Source organism: Colossoma macropomum, unplaced genomic scaffold (genome assembly GCF_904425465.1).
Source record: "Colossoma macropomum unplaced genomic scaffold, Colossoma_macropomum, whole genome shotgun sequence".
NCBI lineage: Eukaryota > Metazoa > Chordata > Actinopteri > Characiformes > Serrasalmidae > Colossoma > Colossoma macropomum.
Genome location: NW_023494795.1, coordinates 32,747,015 through 32,768,820, shown reverse-complemented (window position 1 = coordinate 32,768,820; position 21,806 = coordinate 32,747,015). Strand labels below are relative to the sequence as shown.

Sequence of the window (21,806 nt, the reverse complement as noted above, 5' to 3'; positions counted from 1 at the left end):
GGAGAACAGTCAGAGCGTAGAGGAGCGCGATGGAGCGGTTCTATGTGTTTCTGTTGAGTTGAAGTTCGTCAAACTACGTGTTTATATAAAATAATACGAGTTTTATCAGAAATTACAGCAATAATGGAGACAGCAGCAGCTTTATAGAGAAGTTTACAGCCTGCAGTGTTTGATCCAGAGCGCCTCTTCACTATGGTAAAGTAGAAACGATGATCTTCAGCGAACGACGGTGCAGCTTCTTATTACAGTTTAAAGGGGAACTCCACCGCCTTTTATCAGAATCTCTGCATGATTCAGTGATTGAGACGTAAACAGAGTGATTCAGAGTGGTTTGGTGTGAAATGGTTGATTGTAGAGACTTATATTTTTTTTACAGAGGTGGTTGATAGGAACCAGGGGTCGCCATGTCTACAACACAAATATAGCCACTTTATTTACTATACAAAACCACCAGCGAACCTACACGAGTTTTATATGGAATGTTGATGATTGTGAAATAGTGAAAAATCATAAATAATAAGATTACTTTGGGGACTATTTTGCCTCACAACGTATTTCTTCACCATGATTGGATTAAAATGCATCAGGCAGTGATTTTCATAACCATTTCATGTAGTAACTTTCTGTGAGGGAGCTTTTAGAGGTGGCTGTCTGGTTCCTATCACCACCACTGTGAACAATTCTGACTCTGTTTCTCTAGAACAGAGCATTTCACACCAAACCACTCTGAATGACTTTGTTTACATCTTAACCGTTTAATTATGCAGAAATTGCAGAAAAATTGGTAAAGATCCCCTTTGTCATTGGCGTTATCACAGAGCTATCAAACAAAACCCAGCACAACTTTATTTTTACAATTTAATTCTGAATCTGAATCCCAAACTGCTCTCCATTTAGTGCACTGCATTCTGTAGGTCATGAAAATAACTGTTTATGCACTTTCATAACTAAAAGCAATTGAAAGCCAAATCATGACTCCCTATATTACACATCATTTAGAACACTATTTGGGTGCAGAAGCCATAAGATGTGAAGTGCAATATATAGGGAGCAGGGAGCAATTTGAGATTCAGCCAACGTTTAACTGCACATGTAAAAACATGGTTCTTCAAGGGTCTTTAAATAGGCAATGGTTAAAGTTTAGAACCATGAGTTCTATATAGAACCATTTGCCTTCAATAGAAAATCAGTCAAACTTCAAAGAACCATCAGTCTGAAAAACCCTTTCATAATAAAAGAACCCTTTCAGCATGTAAATGGTTTTTTTTAGTGTTCATGGTTCTATATAGAGCCTTTTTCTTTACTGAAGAACCTTTTTAAGAGTGTATATGGTGCTGTATAGCACCAAAAAGGGTTCTGCTGTTGTTACAGGCTTGACATTGTAACAGTAGAAGGATCCTTTTATGAACCCTATATAGAACCATTTTCACAAAGGCTGTATACGTAACCATATATCATGAGTATAAGTTCATGTAATTTATGGAGTTGTTTTACTTTTTCCATTATTACTAATGGAAAGGTTCCTTTTTACACACATGCTGATTTTTAGAAGTATCTATATTGACATTGGTATCAGCTTTGGGATCTCTTGATATCTGAGCACCCATCTCTTCTGTTTATATGAATAGCTGACTGTTCTGTTTCTACATCTTCATGATTTGTGTTAAACAGTCAGCAATAGTGAATTCCAAGGAGAGAAGTGAGTCAAGCACGCACACAAAAGAGAGAAGACGGTCGAGCAGTCGAGGTTAGTTTCTCTCAGCACCTTGTACGTCAGTTCTTCTCATATTTTTCTCTTAGTCCTTTTTGTCTGAACTGTTGTAATCATGGTGGAAAGTCAACATCTCCAGCCTCTTTCAATTAAAACACGTCAGGTTCAGTATCATCCCTGTGTTGCATTTATAGGACGGGATGAGAGGAAACGAAAGCGTAGCAGAAGCAGATCCTCATCTGTGAGTTCTTCCTCATCGTCCTCTTCCTCCTCCTCATCATCGTCTTCGCGGTCCTCTAGCAGTGACTCAAGCAGCAGTAGGAGTAGCTCCAGTAGCAACGGTGAGATTCCAAATACTGTTCGGTTTTAAGTGACACTCGCACAAAATGCAGGGCAGCAGGAGCTAAAAGATGAAGAGGGCCCTTGGACGGTTCTTTGATTGATGCAATAGAGAAACTACTTTTGCTTCCCTAAGGATCACGTTTGAAAAAGGGTTTGTTAGTGAGATGGATCTGTTAAAGGTCTAACCTTCACGTAATATAAAGTTCTATACCAATTTAAGGCTTCTTTTTAGAACATTTACGTTCACTCTGAATCACTCTGAATGGTTTCCATCTCAACATTTGAATTATGTGGAAATGTTGAAACTTGGGTGGAATTCCCCTTTAACTCATTTGAACTGAAAATCACACACTGTGCACCTTTAGCTGTTTGTTACTTTCTTGTTGTTTTGCTTGATTAAGATGTGCTATTGAACCATAATTTGACCAAAAGAGAGAAATACCACTTTTTTACTGTATTAGGAGGAAATAATTTATTTTACCATGAGGCATCATGCACTTATTTGAGTACCACTAATGTTTTTTTTCCCTTAATAGATTCTTACCAAAAGAAGAGAAAGGCTTCAAAGAAAGGAAAAAAGGAGAGAGCTGGCAAAAAGGTAGCTTTTCACTATTAGACACATAATTGACACAACTGACACAACTGATAGTTTGAATAGTTCATTCATTCACCAGGCAGTGTACTCCTCTGGGCCTGTAGATGCGTCAGAGGGCCCCTATCATGGAAATCTAAAATTAATTTTTTTATTTAATAAATAGTTTGAAATAATATGTAAACAAAGATTCGGAGCATACAGTTCACTCCCAGATACACAGACTGAAACTAAGCTCTGAGCGCCTCGTTTACAATTCAGTGTTCCTGTGATCATCAAACAACACATTTACATAAATTCACCTATTCAGCCTACAGTAGTTTAGCACCAGCCCATTCACATTGAAGTTCTAAGGAGTGTTTTATTACTCATATTTATTATTATTAATATAAGTATTAAACAGTTTAATAACAAGACTATTTTGAACAACAGAAACGAAAAAAAGAAAAAGCACGCAAGAAAAAGAAGGACAAGAAGCACAAAGGAGAGGAGGATTCCTCTGGTCCTGTTCAGATATCAAAGGTAATTGATTTTTCTACTTATAAACTATAAACAGCTGTTAACAGTGGCATACTGATGAATGTGGATCTGTCCCACAGTATCTGAAAGAGAAAAAGAGAAGTGGCAAGTACAGCATGATCTCAGGGAAGAAGATCAAAATGAAAGTGAAGAAATCAAAGAAAGACAAGCAGGTGAGTCAGAGAAGAGATTCTCACCATGAACTGTTGTCTTTCACTGTGAGGTAAACATGCCAGGCTGTAAAAATGTGTCTGAAAGTGACTATTCAAAGGAATCTGTTCAATTTTGGAATTTTATAAAAATTTGACAGTGTTTAGCCACAATAAAAGTCTAGGGATTTATTCAAACATGAAAATAACTGTCATGAAAAAACAACAAAACACATACACATTTTTTTGTATTTTGTTGAACAAATTTAGACGTATTTGAGCAAGATAATTTTTTGCAAGCAACCTGTGCACACTGTATCTAGCACTGGGTGTTTTATTTAAATAAAGGTTAAATAAAATGAAATAAAACACTTTGTCCTAGATACAGCTTTTTTATTCTGATTTTCTCAGGCACCTAAAAGTTTCGCACAGTACATGAGAGCAAATTGGATCATACACTTTACAAATGATGATACATACATGAGGTAATCTTGTGCCAGTGCTTGTTTTCACGCACAGAAGCTCATTTGTCTATTGTGCTCATGTCACAACTTGCTTCACCGTCATACAACAGTCTCCTGAATGAGACGCAGAGTAGTTCAGGACAGTCAAATCTGAGTTTGTTTTTTACGCAACTTTAAGTGCCAATACTTGCAATTATCACATATTAAGTAGTAAGTATTTTACCATATTGTAAAATAAAGTTCTGCCAGATTGTATTCAGGTTGAGTCACAGATTTACACCCTTACTGTAAATTGAGCAGTGCACAGCTGCAGGAGCTGTTTCAAGTAATATTACTAACTTTTTTTGCTCTTTTTTATCCTTTCAGAGAGATAAAAATCGCGCTGAGCTGTTGGAGTTTCTGAACTCTACATTTTGATGCATTCAGAGCTTTCCAGCTCCCTTCAGTCTTTCCTTTATCCAGGCCACGCCGCTCTCAGGGAAAGGCCAGCTTCTGTAACGGACAGCACTGTGTGGCCTCATACGGCTGTCAGAGAGAAATGTTTTATTTTGTTAATATCCAATTTCCAAACTAATTGTAATGTTATCAGTATCTGAGCTTGAATTTAAGTATCTCCAAACTGTACCTTGAATATTCAGACACAGTAATGCTTTTATTTTGTTGTTAATCTGTTTCTAAGTAATTACGTTGTCATCCCTCACACCTGACCTGCACATAGACCACCATTAAGAAGCTGTGGTGGACATGTAGAAAACAGCACCCTGACTTTAATGCTGTTTGAACACCTGTTGTATTTTTTCCCATAGTTTTACCCTGATTATATGTTAAATTTAATTTGAAATTTTGCATTTTTTAAACATGCAAACATAAGAAAAACCCTTCAGAGGGAGGAAATTGTCACACAGTTATCATCGTGCAGTAAAATGTCATGATGTTTTGCATAAACATGAAAAACTAGAACAACTGAGAAGAATAGCTTGTCTTTGTATGCAAATATGTAGATATCATATCTATCAAGGCAGTGTAGAACTAATGTCAGTTACATAATCGATCTGAATATTGTCTGACCACTGTCGTTTTCTTGTTGTGATAAGTGAAAATATAACTGTGACTCCTGCAGTAAACCTGTGATTCTATTATTTCTCCACTGATCAAAAACTTTTACTTTAGCAGTCATACTAGAATGTGTGTAGCAATAGAGATGATTACAGTATTTTGTAATGTTTTGTAACAGTTATTATGGTCAGACTGTAAAAGCTACACACGCTGCAGGTTCATACTGGATTTACTGAATGTAAAATGATTTGGTTTAGCAAACGCACTGAGTCATGGTCCACAGAACATACACTTACTGCCCACTGTAACACAAACCTTGTGCTTCTACTCACTGGCTGCTTTATTAGAAACACCTACCTTGTACTTCCACTAACTGGCCATTTTTTTTTAGAAACACCTGCTTTGTACCTCCACTAACTAACCATTTTATTAGAAACGCCTACCTTGTGCTTCCACTCACCGGCCACTTTATTAGAAACACCTCCTTATAGCTGAACTATGTAGATGTACAGTTACAGGCTGATGTCCATCTGTTGCTGTACAGTTTAACAGCCTCCTCTACCTCATTCTTCATTGGAAACTGACCACTGATGAAGGACTAGAGGATGGACAACACAAACAGATGAGCTACAGTCTCTAACTGAACACCAGCACTTCAGATCCAAACTCATCAGAAATTCTATGTATAATCGAGATTTGTTCAAAAACAAAATACTGCACTTGGCAGTTTAAAAACACTTACTCAGCCCCCTTTGCCTGAAAGACATAACTCTCATTACTATTGTTTGCTTGGCCTCAGCTGTGACGAATTCTTACTTTTTTCTCATTTTTTTAAATGTCTGATCTGAAGTACAAGGCTGTGCAAAGGTCTTAGTCATCTGACTCTTTCTTAGTCAAAGTTAGAATAAATACAAATAAACAATCAATTGTGGTTGTTAACAATTCTCAGCACTCTTCTCAAGGAACTCCAGAACAGTTCCCATCCAGCATCTAGTTTATTTAACAGTCCTTTATTAAATTAAATCAGGTGCTGCTGATGGAATTGAAAAAAAAAAATCCATGTGATGGATGGAGAGCAGCGGGAAGTCGGGAACCAAACCTGTTTTCTTCAAACTTATAATTTATAACTTAACTGAAAACTTAAAACTATAGACTACAGTATTTATGTTTGTATTGAAATTCAATGTTATATGGTGTTTTTATGGGCAAAAACAAACTTACTGCCAGATAAATAACTTTAAACAGTTTTTCTTCGCTGTCCAAGACTTCTGCACCATGTTATATAATCTTTAATAAATGCGGAATGACAACATTAACTTTTTAAAAGTTAATTATTGGTGTAGCTGTAATAATGTATACATTACTGTGTCAAAGTATTTATTTAATTTTCTGTCCTGAAAACTTATTCATTTTCCAGGAGATATTTTTGAGGAGATTATATGTAAGAGAATCCACTTCTATAAGGAAGCAGAATGTCAAAGTGAAAAAACAAGAATTTCCAAAACTGGAGTTTAAAAACTGATTGAAAGCTACAGAGAAAATGGGGCTCCTAACAACCACCTGGAAGACCTGTTGGACACCAAAACTGCCCCAATCAGATAAACAGCACATAAAGCTTTCATCTTTGAGAGAGAGGAGAAAATCAAGCTGCTTCAGATCTGAAAACATCCACAGGTGTTTCTGTCCATCCTTCCACTGTGAGAAGACGACTCAGCGCTGTGGGTCTAAAGGATGTGTAGCTGTCAAGAAGAACCTCACTGAGAAAAGGAGACATATCAAACAAAGAAGCTGAACAATGGACTGACCACCCCAGAGTCCAGACCTCAACAATACCGAATGTGTTTGATTACTTCAGAAAATGATCAACCAACTTCTAAGACTGAACTTCGTGTCTGCAGATTTCTTTGAGAAACTGAAATGAATAACATGTACTTAATACCTGTTTTGGCTGGGAATTAATTCAATTAAGGGTGGTCTCTGACTTTTGCACTGGGCTGTAGGTCTTATAATTCTTACATTTCATGTAAATGGGGGTAATTAAAGTGGCCATCAGTTGCTGATTATATCATTTAATATAAATTCATACTTACTGCAGTTACAGAGTTTAAAATTTAGTTGTCTTGAATATGACAATATACAAACTCTCATACACTCTTACACTCATACTCCATTGTAATATTTATACAGTTTAAAGGAAAAAGACATTGCTTCAACTCAAGTTTAATGTATTGCACAAAGTTTTCTGTTGGTTCACCACAGAGGTGCTGTTGTATATGTATTCAGAAACACTGCTGTTAAAGGATATGCTGGATATCTCCCATATTTACCACTGAAGTTAAAGCAGTAGTTTGGCCAAAATTACATTTACACATTTCCTTTTACCCCAAATGTCAGTCAAGACATGTTTGGTGTTTGAAGTTTGCTTCTTTAGTTTTACACTGGAGCTACAAGGCTAATGTAGCTAACAAGTGATAGAAGCTTATAATTAGCATAGAGCCTATAAACTTAAGTGCAGGCCTAAAACATCACACAGTTGTCTCAAACCGTGTTTAGTTTTTCAGTAATCTCTAGCAGACCTGCTTATGTGGTTTCTAACATTCTTTAACATACTTTATAAATATGGTACATTAGCATAGCTAAAAACAGCAGCAGCAGCCAGATTGAAGCCACAATTCCTTTTTTTCTCAGGCATTGTGAGATCTATTCTGCTGTTTTATGAAATTATTGATGTAGAAACGTTGTTCCTTTGCCAAATTATGCAAGAATACAGTTCGCACAATGCTAATTGGTGGGATACAAGCCTGTTTGTTAGCTACATTAGCTCCAGTGCAAAAGTAAATAAGCTAACTTCAGACATCAAATAAGTCTTGGCTGATCGACAAAATCTGGGGTAAGAGGAGACTTTTTAAATTTGATATTTGGCCAAGCTGTTGCTTCAATCCATACACTTTACATTCATTTATTAAAGTCAGATCTGCTTTAGTGAGGTTTCAGAGTCTCCCAGTCTAATGATCTTCTACACGTTCCCATTGATGCCTTTGTGTCTGAAGTCAGGCATGCTCCAGACCCGCTGTGCCCTGTCAGCTGAGTGCTGGAGGCCCTTCTCCACATCCTGGGACACAGTCTGCAGCTCTCCGACGCCCTCATCTGAGCTGTAACTGCTGGCGGTCAGGCCCACTGAGCTGCCAAAAGGGTTAATGCGCACTCGCGACTTAAAGCTGAGCAGGGACAGGCTGATAGAGCGCTTGTTGTTCCACTGACGGGACAAACGCTGTGCCTCCTGCTCCGCCTGCATCCGGTCCAGAGCCTCTAGCAGCACTGAGCGGAACAGTCCAGAGACCTCCTGCACCTCTGGCTCGTTCTCCATCAGCACCTGGCGAAACCTGCAGAGGAAACATGGGAAAATTAATAACAGATCATATTTCTGCTCCTTCTTTGGCTTTGTGCTTGGGATCATTGCTTTCCTGAAAAGTTGAACTCTGTTTTGTTTGTTTTTTTTTAGCAGACTGAAGCAGGTCATCTTTCAGTACCTCTCTGTATTTTGCACCAATCCTCCAATTTTAACAAGATGCCCAGATTTCCCTGCAACACGATGCTGCTGCCACCATACTTCACTGTTGGTATGTTTGCTGAGGAATGAGCAGTATTAGCTTTGCGTCACACAATCTCAGCTGAACTCTGTAGCTCCTTCAGCGTGATTGTTGGCCTCTCTCCCTCACAGAGTCCTCTTCTTGCTCTGATGCTGAGTTTTGAGGGATGGATAGGCAGTTCCTGGGTGGTATGATGCAGCTTTCATTTCCAGACATTTGATCCAACAGTGCTCACTGGGATATCCAAACACTCAGTTATTTTGTAGCCTCTTCCTATCTTGTGAATGTCTATTACTTTATCTCTTATTCCCTTAGGATGCTCTTTGGTCCTATTTTCACAGCTTTTCTTCAGATTCCCACTCTGACAAATAGTAATTGAACTGAAAATGTGAGGCCAATTGTAAGACAGTTTTCTTTAGGCCAATATCTTTCATCTGTGAAAACTTGGAGCCTCCACAGCTCAGGGGTTGAGTAATTATGCAAACAATATTTTTCAGTTAGTATTTTTTGTCACTCAATATTTTCTTACATAAAACCAGTGGGGAACCCTCAGGGGCCTTCTAGGCCTTCAAAGAATGCCTAATGATTTCTGGGAGCTAAAAAATGGGTGTCTGCAATTTTTAGTTAATTTGTATTTTATAGAATCATGTTTTTATTTAAACTGTGCAAGTAAACAGGCTCTCAGAGTTTGAAGGTGGAATATTACTGGATAAGTATTACATTACTACTCTTGTTTCACTGTTAAGTTTAGGTTGGAAACAAAATTGTTAAATACTTGAAAAGCTGAGTGGAAAATTGGCCAATCAGAAATTGCTTTTCTCCTTGGTATCTAGGTAGATATAACTAAACAAACTCTCCTATTGGTCTAAACTTCAGGAGTTGAAGAGAAGTCTTAGTGTTAGAAGCCCTAATGTATTAGATGAAGTATAAGCATAATTATGAATTGAGGAATAAACCAAACACTTTGATTTCACATTTTGTAAAAAGATTTTATTCTAAGCAATTTTGGAGCATTTCTACTGGTCTATCCATCATGAAGCTGCTGAACTTAAAAGACAGAGAAAAATAAAAATTGAAAAACTGAGATATTTGGACAGCAAAGATATAGTAACATGTCACAAGCTTCAAGCTTCAACATGCTTCAACAGAAGCTTCAAATGTCTGTGTTTAATCTAGAACAACCAAACAATGTTCACATGAATCACTGTTAGCTTAGCACTAACAAATTACTAGATGGTGGAGGTGTTCTTTTAGCACTCATGTTCTGACTAAGAGTTTACATTTATAGCCTGGATTAAATGTGTAGCTCTGATAGTTGCGGTTTACCACTGCATTAAACCAATATCACCTTAAATTAATAAATTTTGAGGTTCATTCTTTAAAAATAAAATACAAGACAGCACAAAATATCAAAGTGTCATTTGTAATCCAAATGAATCTGATGAATTTTAAGGGGCTTGAAGACTTTTGGGGGGCTTTTATTTTAAAGCTACATGTGATTATTCATGGTTGAGATTCACTTTTGTCCCTTTTTCATTCAGCAGTTTCAGTCTGAATGTTCTGTCTGGGACATGTTAGCAGTTCTGCCGCTAATTGCCCTTTGTGTTTGTGATCAGCACTCAAGCTCGAGGCTCATCAGGGCCTAAGGATAATGGCTCCCCCATGTGCCGAGACTTCAGCCTGCCAAAGCCACTTATTTCACTCTCCAGAGGCCAAGGAGTTCTTAGGAAGCCTTAAAATAGGTCACCATACTGGGTTTTATCTCCATCGTTTGAATCAGCCGGTGTGCGTTTCCTTTGCGAACATGGAAAGCTCTTTCTGAAGAACTTATTTATAAAGTGTCTGGAGGCTATTAGCTTGTCAATTCCTTACATTTCTTATCAACTTCTTTGATTATGTAGCAGTTCATTTATTAAAATGAAGCAGTTACCAGGTTTCTCAATGTGTAATGCCTTTACTTTGCGAATACTTTGATTTTAAGCAGATCATTGTCAGGATAAGTTTCATACTCACTGTAGACACAGAGATCAGACTTAAATATGCCATCTTCAATGCAAATTTTAACACATATTCTAATCAGTTGCTGATTTTAACATATTGGAAAAATCTAATAAAATCTAACCTTTGCATAGGCCACATTTTATGTTTTATTTTTTGCCCAATATGTTACATTTTTTGTCAACATATTAATGTTGTGATATTATTATTAAATAATAAACAGTAATTGTGTTAAAAGTGTGTTCACTGAAGTTAGCTTCCAATTCAGATTTTTCATTCCACCTTAAATGGTGCAGCAGTTACAATGAGGTGCCTCAACTGCTGCACCATTTAAGGTGGAATGGAAAATTCCAATAACAAGCTGGTGAATAGGAAGCTTCATGGTCTTAGCTTCATAACAGTAAGTGAGCACAATGAAGACAAAGAGAAAGTAAACAACCTCCCAGAGTTTGAAGGCAGAGTAGTACTGGAAAGCAGTGGATAATAATGTTCCAGTTTTAGCCTACATGTGTAAATAAACTGTCCATGCCCGTTTTCCAGATTCTTCTTTCTTCTTTTTTTCCGAACTACTTTACAAAGCACATCAACGCAATTCAAATCAAAAAAAGAAAAGATTTTGCTATGAAATGCTTTTGGTGACTATTTACTTCCAGTGTTTATTAGCACCATTAGCCTAGCACTGCCAGATCCAACCTAAAGAAGCAAAATGTTTTGGCCAATTGGCTGCATTTGGGTTGAAAATTACGTAAATTTGATTTCTTGCTGAACTATTTCTTGGTAGGAATTTTGTGCCTCCTGAAAACTTTATGCATGGGCTGCATGCGTCACCTCATTTCACTTAAGCAAAAATAAAAAATAAAAATAGTGTGCTACGATAACTAGAATGACACATGAAACAAATCCTAACCTCACCTAACCTAACCTCACTTGCCTACTCAAACAAAAAGTACTTAGCTAACCTAAAAAAATTCCCTGGCCAGTAATCAAAAGTGCATGTGGCGGTGCCCTCTGACCTCAGGAACTAGAAAAAATAGACGTGGTATAATGTATAAGAACCCCTTTTACCTGTTTGAGAAAATGTGGGGTCGTCCCTCGAACCTGTCAATACTTTAAAATGTGGCAAAATTTTATGACCCTCCTCTTTTTGTTACAGCCCAATATTTAAACTCTTACATAACTTGCAGTGAACTCTGAATATGAACATAAGCAGCAGGACTTAATGATTAATAATCAATTAAACCGTTTTTTAATTCAGCTCTGTTTTAAGAAGAATCCTAAACCCATTCCATCTTTAGTGGGATCTTACTATTGACTTTGGCTATTGTCTATTTTTGTAAATATACAGTGAGGTCTAAAAGTCTGAGACCCCTAGTGAAAATAATGAGTCATTTTCTAATTTAATACAAACTATTTCATTAAAATTATGTTATCAGCACAACAATCTGAGTGAACAGTAGAATCTTTGTTTGTTTGTTTGTTGTTTGTCGCCATTTTGCTATAATGACTGCGTACACTCAAGCTGGCACTATGCTGACCACTACTAGTAAAAAAGCCTCTGATTAGCACATTTCTTCCCATCTGTTTAAGCAGAAAAATCATCTATATGTTAGTTAATTCAGTTGGGAAAGTACTTTTACCTTTTGGGCTTTTTGCACTTCTTCTGCACTGTTTTGTTTGTTTTATTTTTTGTATCTTAATCCTCACTATGCTTAGTCTGTTGTGCACAATAAAAATAAATCAATAAATAAATAAACAACAACAATCTGGCCTTTTTGCGCAAAGGCCATAACGTGGTTATAATTTGAATTTAAATAATGACCTAGAAATAGAGCAGAATCATGAACATTCTTCATTTTACTTGTTGTAACTTTTCTTTGTCTTAGTTTTCAAAATTCTAAAATGTTCTGTTGTTTATTTGCAGCATTAAATGAAAACAATCCTAGTGGGTTTAACATGGTCTCAGACTTTTGGATGCAATTGTATGTTTGATTATTGTCCTAAAAGCTCAAGTCAAGTTTTATTTATAGCACTTTTGATAATAGGTGTCATAAAGCCACTTTGCCCTGCTGATCGAGTTTTATTTAGGCCTCAGAGGATCTAAAATTTAGGCTCCTGTTTTTTTCATCAGAAAGTTACTTACTATCATAAGCATAAGATGAGGCTTTTTCATTGCTCTGGCAGAATAAGACATCTGGATCATATACTCCACATAAACCCTGCATAATGGCTTCTGACAGGTAAAAACTCCTCTGGGGCCTAAATGGACTTCTAATATGATCAGCAGGGCAGACGCTGGCCAGCACATCACTGTCCATCCTGCTGATCCTAAAGCAGCTTCTTGGTGGTCAGTCCTCTAGCCAGTCTCTTGTGAAACTTGCACCAAAAGCAGAACAGATCATGAAATATCATTTGTTTTCCTGTGAAGACTGAAGTCTATTGACGTCCATTCTATGAAAGCCTGTAGTTGTGAACACACACACTGACTGTCCATTTTGGGGACAGAAGCATAGATGCTGCATCCAACACAGTCCCATAATGACACTGCATCTCTTCAGAAAGAAAGGCCACACTGTAAAATTACCCACTGATATTTACTCCAGCTGTCACATGACTGCCCTTTCTAAATAATGAGCCATTATGGAGCAACGTTGATGCCCACCCTCCATAAGACAGCTGTAATTAACAGATTGTAGAAATGGCTTGGCTCCAGTTAGCTCAGGTCTAAAGGTGCATAATTACCCATAAGGGACATTACCTAATACATATTTGAAGATGCTCATCAACACGGAGCTCAACAAGTTAGTAGAGCATATCTGCAGAAAAAACTTTCTACATACTTAAAACAATGAGATCAAAGTCATTCTACAACACAAATATAGGCATTTTGTTTACTATCCAAAACCACCAGTGAAGCATCATGCATCTTCTGAGCTTTTATATGGAATATTGGTAAGGTAAAATAGTGAGAAATCTAATAAAATACATTTAAAACTATTGTAAAACAACGTCTCAGGCATCAGGCAGTGTATTCCTAACCATTTCGTGTAATAACTTTCTGTGAAGGAGCTTTTAGAGGTGGATCTCCGGTGCCTGTCACCACCACTGTGAACAATTTTGACTGAATGTTTGTCTAGAATGGAACATTTCACACCAAACCACTCTGAATTTTGTCCCATAGGGAAATTCCCTAAGGGAATTTTGATCACTATTGAGGTTAAAGATAGGGTCACTGATTTTTATATCAAAATGCTTTTTGGAATATTTGGTAAAATTATTCCAATTATTAAAAAAAGAATATTGAGAAGCCCTGGCCTAAAGCATTACATAGCAAGCTAGCAGAGTTGTACAGAGCCTGAGTTGTGATAAAACCCAGTGTGACAACTGATTATTTCTTGTAAGATATAACAGCAGGGAAAATAACTCTAAAATTGTCAGTTCCTATGCTTCCTACAGCAACAAAAACTGACAAACAAACCAAGAAGAACAAGACAGAGGAACAGAAAATGAAAAGGAAAGAATGAGACCCGACTGCAAAGATCAGAGTGAACATCAGAGTGGCTTTCCCATGTGGAAGAGAATAAAAAGTGATGCCAGCCTCACTCTATATCTGCTAGATCAGTATTAGGCCTTATTATTTTGCATAGCATATTCCAGGCTAACCTTGCAGCTGACATAGCAAAGTAGCTAATGTTTTGTTGCTAAAATTACCCATGAACTAAATCAGCTTATATATGCTGTGTGCTAAGAAAATCAGCAGCCAAAGAGGATCTCTGTCCGACAAGGATAACGTTTAATTAACTACACTAAAAATGAAAAATTAAAAAACTAAGAATTATAGAAACCATTCAAACTCTGGCAGATGCTTTAAACATTAAGTCTCAATAAAGTAATGTGATGCTATTTACATAACTTAATACATAATACATTTACATAAGTCAATTTACATAATTATTTGCTATTTATACAATTTCTTTTCATTTCTAATGAAATGAATCATGCTAAGGGACAACAACAACTCTCAACAACTCTCTCTCTCTTCCTTTCTCCCGTTAGGGGGTGTCTGTCCTCATTTGATTTGTTTTAAGTTGTTATTGCTATTGTTCACATTTGCACTTGCTTATATCTCGATGTCCTTTTATAAAAAATCAAATATGTCCTTATATCTATTAAAAGTACATTATAATTTTAATTTGCAACAATGTAAGTTGCTCTAATTTATTTAAGACAATAATAATGAACGGATGTAATCATGTAGAAACATGAAGGTACACAAACGTGCTGTCTTGACTTAAACTCACTCACTATAGCTGCTTATCCTCCTGGGTCGTGGGGGTTGCTGAAGCCTACCCCAATACTCATTGGCCAGAAGGCAGGAAACACCCTGAACAGGCCACCAGTTCATCTCAAGGCACATACATTCACACACACATTCACAGCCAGGGGCAATTCAGTATCTCCAACCAGCCTGACTGCACATCTCCAACAAGTAAGGACTCTGGTCGCCCGGCCAGGGAATCGAACCATTCTTGCTGTGAGGCAACAGCGCTACCTACTGCGCCACTGTACCGCCATGACTTAAACTGACTTGAATTAATAATTTCAGCAGCCAACGTGCCAGAACTTGTGTTGCCAGAACAAACAAAATTCCCCCTTTTCCCAGATGATCCACTACACTATAGAAACAAGCAACACTGATGTTTTAAATATAATATTTATTGAGTAGTGAATGGAAAAGTGACCATTTATTTTCTAGTTAATACTAAAAAACCTTACTATTCACTTCTCCCTCAAAAGCAGCAAATGCTACCTCATTTTTGAGGTAACAAAAATAAGTGGCAACAAAAATAAGTGTTTTGATGTGTTTTAATTACATGATTGTGCAATAGCCAGACTGTGTGGGTAATGTTATTTTCGCTTAGTGTAAATAGACACTGCCTAATGCTGTCCAATAGTCACTATGGTATTTTGTGTTTTGGACCCTAATGGTTTAACTGGTTTTCTGGGACTGATTCCAGATGATGGTTTTCTAATGGGATCTGAAGGTGTCCTACAGGAAACTAGGGGTCTTTTTTGGTACCCATTAAGCCAATTCCCACTAGAAAGTAAAACCATCAGGTTTTTGTCCTATTGGTCAGGGTTTCAGAGTAGATAGCTAGTGTCTGTGTTAGCTAGCTTTAGTGTTTTAATTATTTGTGTCAGTGTTCACTTATTTATGATAATCCACTGCTGACCTGCTAAAAAACAGCACAGATGTAGGAAGCTGGGGAGCTGAGGGGGCTGTAGTACTCCCAATTTTTTAGACAGCAACTGCTAATGATAATAATAATACTAATAATAATAGTAATATAATAAAAATAATAACAGAGAGCTCTGAAGACCCTTTTTTTTGTTTTAGAGAGTTTATTCTTTCCTATTTTTTTGATATGTATATATTCTAAATCTACAGTAGCTGTGCACTGTTTACGCGATGTATTTTCATTAAAGTGAGCCAAATCACTTCCCTCAGCAACTGCTGGTTGCTTTGTGGATGCATCGCTAAACACACACTGGTTGATGTAAATTATCCCAAAGAAATGTACGTGTTGTTTACATCACTTATATGCTGCTTAAAACTTTAGCATTCTCAACTTAAAATGGCTCCCAGTATCCCTGACATGGGTAGATATGTATGTGCCGACTTTTGTGAACTTTGTGAACTAATATATTCGTAAACAAACACAACAAAGCTAGCACACAACTGAATTAGCCATATCTTAATCTAATGTGGAATCTGGGTTTATATGCCGTTCATATGTTTGTGCATGAAGCTAGGAAGTAATTCCCAACACTGATGTGTTTGCTGATGTGTCACTGTTCCTAACAAAACACATGCTAAATTCCCAGACTGAATTAGTTTTCTGCTGCTGCTCCAGACAGGTGGCTAACCATCACTAACAAAACATCAGAAATCTGTGTAAAGTAGTGTTCGTTAATTGTAACTTTAGCACTCCAAACCATACATGTATCAAATGTATCATACAAATCGTCTAAAGAAAGAAATCTGCTTGGCACTTTGTGGTCATTTCTACAGACTCAGATTGAGCTCAACAATTACACTCGATGTTTACATCCTGTATGGATCTGCTCTAAAAACATATTTTTATGACAGTTTAACATTAATGTTAGGATGTATGTGATCTGCTGTCACTTTGCTCAGAGGGATCCCATCACTACCTGTAAGCATTTACATAAATGTAAATTGTCGCTGTCCAAAGAAAATATACCATGACAAAATACCATGTATCTCCCTTTTTGACAATTTTTATTTTTCTACATAATTTCAACACACCAGCTGTCCTTGATGTCATGATGAATGGACCAATAGAAATGCTCTAAAATCAGTTGGAATAAAAGCTCTTTACATAACATACATGGAAAGGTAAGAGTGTTTTTGCCCTCTCCTGTAAAGTTGCTATTTTGGAGATACTTTTTTTCTTTGGACAGCAACGAAAATATTATTTCACTCAGACACTTCTTATGGCTGTTTTCCGCTGCTTCATTTCAATTTTGACTGTTTATGTCCAACTGTTGGTAGTCTGTGTGCTTTTGCAAATATAACAGCATGTAAACTGAACAATTAAACAATCAGCAGCATGCAGAAATGCCTGTCAATTATAACAAAAATTGCAAAAAAAATTGGTTGGGTAATAAGGTTATGTCCAGCATATGTCTCATCATATCTCAGTACACCAGTATTTGTTTACAAGCAGATCAGATGTATCGCCTCAGACTGAGAACAACAGCATCTATGTATTTATATCTATTATCTCTCTCTGAGGTCAGTCTAGCCAAGTTCAAGTGCATTTCTGTTGAAATATTGGCTCATTTATGCTAATCATGACCGTAAGAACCCTTTAATAGGTTTTCTTAATGAATCACGTTGAGATATATTGTATCATATAAGGATCACAGGGAACGTAGGGCCTTGGGAATGCAGGTACACTCCTGTGTAAATGTGTGTTAGTTACCTTAGTATAACTGCCCCGCAGTAAGAAGGCTGCACTTTGCTGCACAGCTCCTCGAGGGCCAGTCTCTCTGCCTGGCTGATGTCAAAGGTACTGCGGGGGGCGCTCATGAGCCAGCTGTAGTCGACACCTGTTTGTAACCTGCGGTACTGGTTGTCCCGCTCACGCTGCAGCCGCTGAGCCTCCTTCAGTTGCCAGCTGAGCTCCAGCATCAGCGTGTCTGTCACAACCTCGGAGGGGTCACGCCGGGGCCGCCGGTACTGAGGCTCGCTCCAGATAAACCACGACATGGCCCAGAGTCAATGCACTTTTATCCTGCAGGGCTGGATCAGGCATGAAAAAATAGAAGCAGCAGATATCCAGCTGTGTTATACAGATTTTGTATATAAACAGCCTTGGCAAAAGTTGTAAGTGACCGAATACTAATGAGAACAACACTGTATACTGAATACACTGTCCTAAATGTATTCAGTAATGCGTTTCATTACAATACATAACAAACTGGTTGTCTTTATGTAATGATTTGCCTGCTTCAGTTCACTGTTGCTCCCATGATTCCCTCAAGCTGGATTCCGGTACAGCACAGATGCTAAACTTATCACTCATAAACATGCCCACTACTGAGGAGATTATTAGTAGTTTGTTGTTAATAGTTTGATTATCTCTCAAGTAAGCTCAGTAACATGAAGATTAATAACTGATCATATTGATTTATCAGTCTACTCAGGCTTTAGCAGAGCTCAGTAACATGAAGATTAATAACTGATCATATTGATTTATCAGTCTACTCAGGCTTTAGCAGAGCTCAGTAACATGAAGATTAATAACTGATCATATTGATTTATCAGTCTACTCAGGCTTTAGCAGGAACTTCAGTGTTTGTAAAGAAGCTGTTGAGTTCCTCTTTAGAATTCATCTAACAAGCATGTTTGCTACATGCCATGCACTGACTCTAAAATAGTTAATAAACAAGAATTGATGGTGTTTCTAATGAAGATTGTGTTATTTTATTGAGTGCGTACATTTTTAAGCATTCTCCTAAAAATGGGAAAAGTAGCTGTATTCTAAATACTGCCTTAACAAAATGTAACCTGGTCTGAATACAGATACTTAACTTCTGTATTCTGAATATGTATTCCTGATACTTGTATTCCATTACATCCCAACCCAGTTAATGTCCTTTTGGACCTTACGGCTGTGTTTGACGCTGTTTTTTTACATTATTCTGTTTTGGATCAGTTCTTGATCTGTCTAAACTGTCTGAAGTGGTTTACTTATATTTTACTGAAGGACAGTTTTTTTGTTACTCTTGGCAATTGTTATCTAGAAAGCATGACATTGGCTGTGGTGTACCTGTCCTTGGGCCACTCTTATTTTCTTTATATTACCCTACTTTCTTGTTCAAATGTTTAGTGCTTCTTAAATAGTTATTCTGCAATCTGGTTTACTACTACTAAATCAAAAGTAGAGGTCAACTGATCAGCTCAACCAATAATCAGGTCCTATATTTATCATTTTCCAATATTTGGCAAGAAAACCTCTGCAAAAATAGTGAGAAATGAAATTTATTTCTGTGCCTCGTTTTGAGTTACCATTACATATTTTTAGTATCATTTTAAAGACCTATTAGAAAGGGTTTTTGTTAACTATTAGAGTTTATTTTGAAACGTATCATTACACTTTCTGATCATAATTTTCACATTTATATTGTCTGGAAACTCCATGTACTATTTTATGATGTTCAAATGTTTAGTGTTAGTATTTCATTAAACACTTACATTCACTTAATGTTCATTTTTTGTAGGAATTGTGTTCCTATAAATTTTCACACTATTTAAATTTAAAATTTATGGTCAATGGAATCGGCCCAATATATCAGTTATCAGTTTTCTTGTCTACCGATAATCGGTATTGATAATGGCAAAGAAAAACACATATTGGTCGATCCCTAAGCTAAATATGTGAAAAAAAGCCTGCTGTATGTGAAAACAGAAGCAGCAGATATCCAAAGCTGGGTTACAGAGAGGCCAATGAGGCCAAATGCCAATGTGCAGGACTGGCTTGGGATCTGTATGATTTTTGTGTTTTGTAATTATAAGTATCGATTGTTGTTTTTAATACTACTACTACTACTAATAATAATAATAATAATTAGTAGTTGTCTTCTTTAGTTGTCTTCTTTCTGTACTAGTGTAACCCAAGTTGATTGGATCTAAGCTGCCTGTCTGAGTTTGATTTAACTAGCAAATGAAAATGAATTCATTTTTCCAAGCCTTTCAATTTGCAAAATCCCTTTTGAGGTTTCGCCCTGTACGTCTCTGTTATGTGTCTGAGGGTTTGGCTCCCCCAGGATACAACACCTCTAACTACTAGCCTTAGTCAGCTAAAATTTTGCTGACACATCTCATCTCATTTAGTAAATAAAACATTTCATGGTTCTAACAACATGATGTGTTTGAATCAGACCCCTAAACTTATTATTAGACTGTATTTAGAAAGATCTTAACCATTCGCTCTGTGGAAACAGCCCTTTTTCCATTTTCCCACCACACACTAAACTTTACTCTGGAATTCCCTTGGCTAGATGACGAAATGATTTGCATTCATGATTTCATGTCCTTAAATCAAATAAGGGAGCAGATTTAAATCAGTAATTTGAGAAAAGTCTACACTTTAATAGTATTTGAACCCAGCGAGAGACCCACAGAGCAGAGGAAGTTCCCTTCAGACGCAACAAGTACATTGTATTGTGACAACAAAGAGGGAATTAAGAGATTTATAAAATTCTAAGTGTATATAGTAATTACGTGTATCAGCAACAGGCATTTATACGTTATCCCTTTAAAACCCAGTCATCCTGAGACCCCTCATCATCGCCTTTGTTCTGCTGAACATGCATTCATTATTATTACCAAATACAAATCAGTAAAGTACAGGACAGACACAGCAGCTCCTCATAAAAGTAGCAGCAGCTTAAGTATGTATAAACCCAAAACCTACCTTTAACTCTTTTCCCTTCGCAGTGGGCCGCTTACTCCTAAATAACAAATCCCAGGATTGCAAATATCTCGCTTTGCTCCTTTGTTTTCAGCTTCTATCCTTGTTTACATTGCGTACTCCTCTCTGCTCTTCTGTCCTTCTGTTCTTTCCTCCCTCTCTGTCTCTCTCTGGGCTCCCTCCCCCTCCCTCTGGTGGCCCAGAGGCTTTAGAGCCTGTAGCGCGTATCTTAAGGGAGAACAGCTAATTCACATTCACTCCCTCACTCCCTCCCTCACTCACTCTGCTGAAGTGGTTGCTGGCTCGTGGTTGCTATAGCGATGCTCTGTAAGCCTATTCGTCCAGAGCCAGCCTCCGAGAAAAGCTGTGACGCATGAGGGCCTGAGCGAGGAGGTCATGTACAGCGAAAAAGAGATTAATAAGCATGTGTGGGCTTACAGGTCATGTGGCAGAGGGGCATTAACTGCTGAGAGGTTAACTACTCTTTACTGGTCACTGTTTGTTTCCCCTCTCCATCAACTCATACACTTACAAGTGAAGGCTTCACACCCCTTAAACTGCAGGCTTATTGATGTTTAAGGGGGAGTTCCACAGATTTTTCAGATGTAAGAAAGAAACCGCTCTGAATGATGTTCTGGTCAGAATTGTTGGAACAATGGTGGTGATAGGAACCAGACGTCTGTGGAGTTGAATGCCTCTAAACGGTCCCTCGCAATGTTATTTTTCCAACAGCATTCCATATAAAACTAAGAAGACACATGTAAGTTAAAGACCTTTAGCTTCCATCACTTGTTCGCTGCATTAGCATCGTTGTTCCTGTGCAAAGCTAAATAAACTTCAGGGATGTTTTGGATGAAGATTTGTACAATGAATTTGTACATTTGCAGTTTTATAGATTGAAGGTGGCGACTTTATTCAGTGGTCAAAATGTGTATAATGAGTTAGGCCTTCAGTTTGAGTCACGGGTGTCAGAACAAAAGAAAATACACCTTTCTGATAATGCCAACCTGCTAACATGGTTAGCCTAGCGCTAACGTACTACTTTAGCCATGACCTACATAAACATTTTTTGGCCATTCTAGATTAAATCTAGACATTTGAAGCTAGTAAAAGACATTCCATATGTTTTATTTGAAGCTTGTAACAGACATTAATATATATTTGAGCTTGTATATAACAGTTTTACTGTGATTCCTTCAGTAAAAAAGGCATAGAGCTGCCATCTGTGTTTTCCATTTGTAACAGCTAACCCAAACCTGATTAGATTACAGCTTGTATTTACAATCAGTGATGTATCGAGAACTTCCAGAAGGCTTACAGTGACATTTTTATCTTACGAAAGTGATCCCACCCTGCCCATAAATCAAAACTGGTTGATTCATCT

At 37.3% G+C, this 21,806-nt stretch overlaps 2 protein-coding genes across 2 annotated transcripts; one reads left to right on the top strand and one right to left on the bottom strand.

Annotated features, from left to right (window-relative positions):
* Positions 1 to 4,901, top strand: si:ch211-22i13.2 (uncharacterized protein LOC553945 homolog). The gene is made up of 7 exons (XM_036582222.1): positions 1 to 195; positions 1,672 to 1,747; positions 1,906 to 2,052; positions 2,590 to 2,651; positions 3,078 to 3,167; positions 3,245 to 3,337; positions 4,144 to 4,901. Exons 1-7 carry the CDS (start codon positions 193 to 195, stop codon positions 4,192 to 4,194), a joined length of 522 nt encoding a protein of 173 aa, XP_036438115.1. The 5' UTR covers positions 1 to 192; the 3' UTR covers positions 4,195 to 4,901.
* A 2,091-nt stretch (positions 4,902 to 6,992) lies between these two features.
* Positions 6,993 to 20,596, bottom strand: rd3 (retinal degeneration 3, GUCY2D regulator). Its single transcript, XM_036582221.1, has 3 exons — positions 20,426 to 20,596; positions 17,429 to 17,748; positions 6,993 to 8,216 (listed from the first exon to the last, which is right to left on the bottom strand). Exons 2-3 carry the CDS (start codon positions 17,713 to 17,715, stop codon positions 7,850 to 7,852), a joined length of 654 nt encoding a protein of 217 aa, XP_036438114.1. The 5' UTR covers positions 17,716 to 17,748; positions 20,426 to 20,596; the 3' UTR covers positions 6,993 to 7,849.
* Positions 20,597 to 21,806: the final 1,210 nt, after the last annotated feature.

Coding starts and splice junctions, on each gene's coding strand:
- rd3 (XM_036582221.1), bottom strand. CDS start 17,715: ATGTCGTGGTTTATCTGGAGCGAGCCTCAGTACCGGCGGCCCCGGCGT. Junction 8,217..17,428: donor TGCGGGGCAGTTATACTAAG/GTAACTAACACA, acceptor TTTCCTCTGCAG/GTTTCGCCAGGTGCTGATGG.
- si:ch211-22i13.2 (XM_036582222.1), top strand. Junction 1,748..1,905: donor AAGACGGTCGAGCAGTCGAG/GTTAGTTTCTCT, acceptor TTGCATTTATAG/GACGGGATGAGAGGAAACGA. Junction 3,168..3,244: donor GTCCTGTTCAGATATCAAAG/GTAATTGATTTT, acceptor TCTGTCCCACAG/TATCTGAAAGAGAAAAAGAG.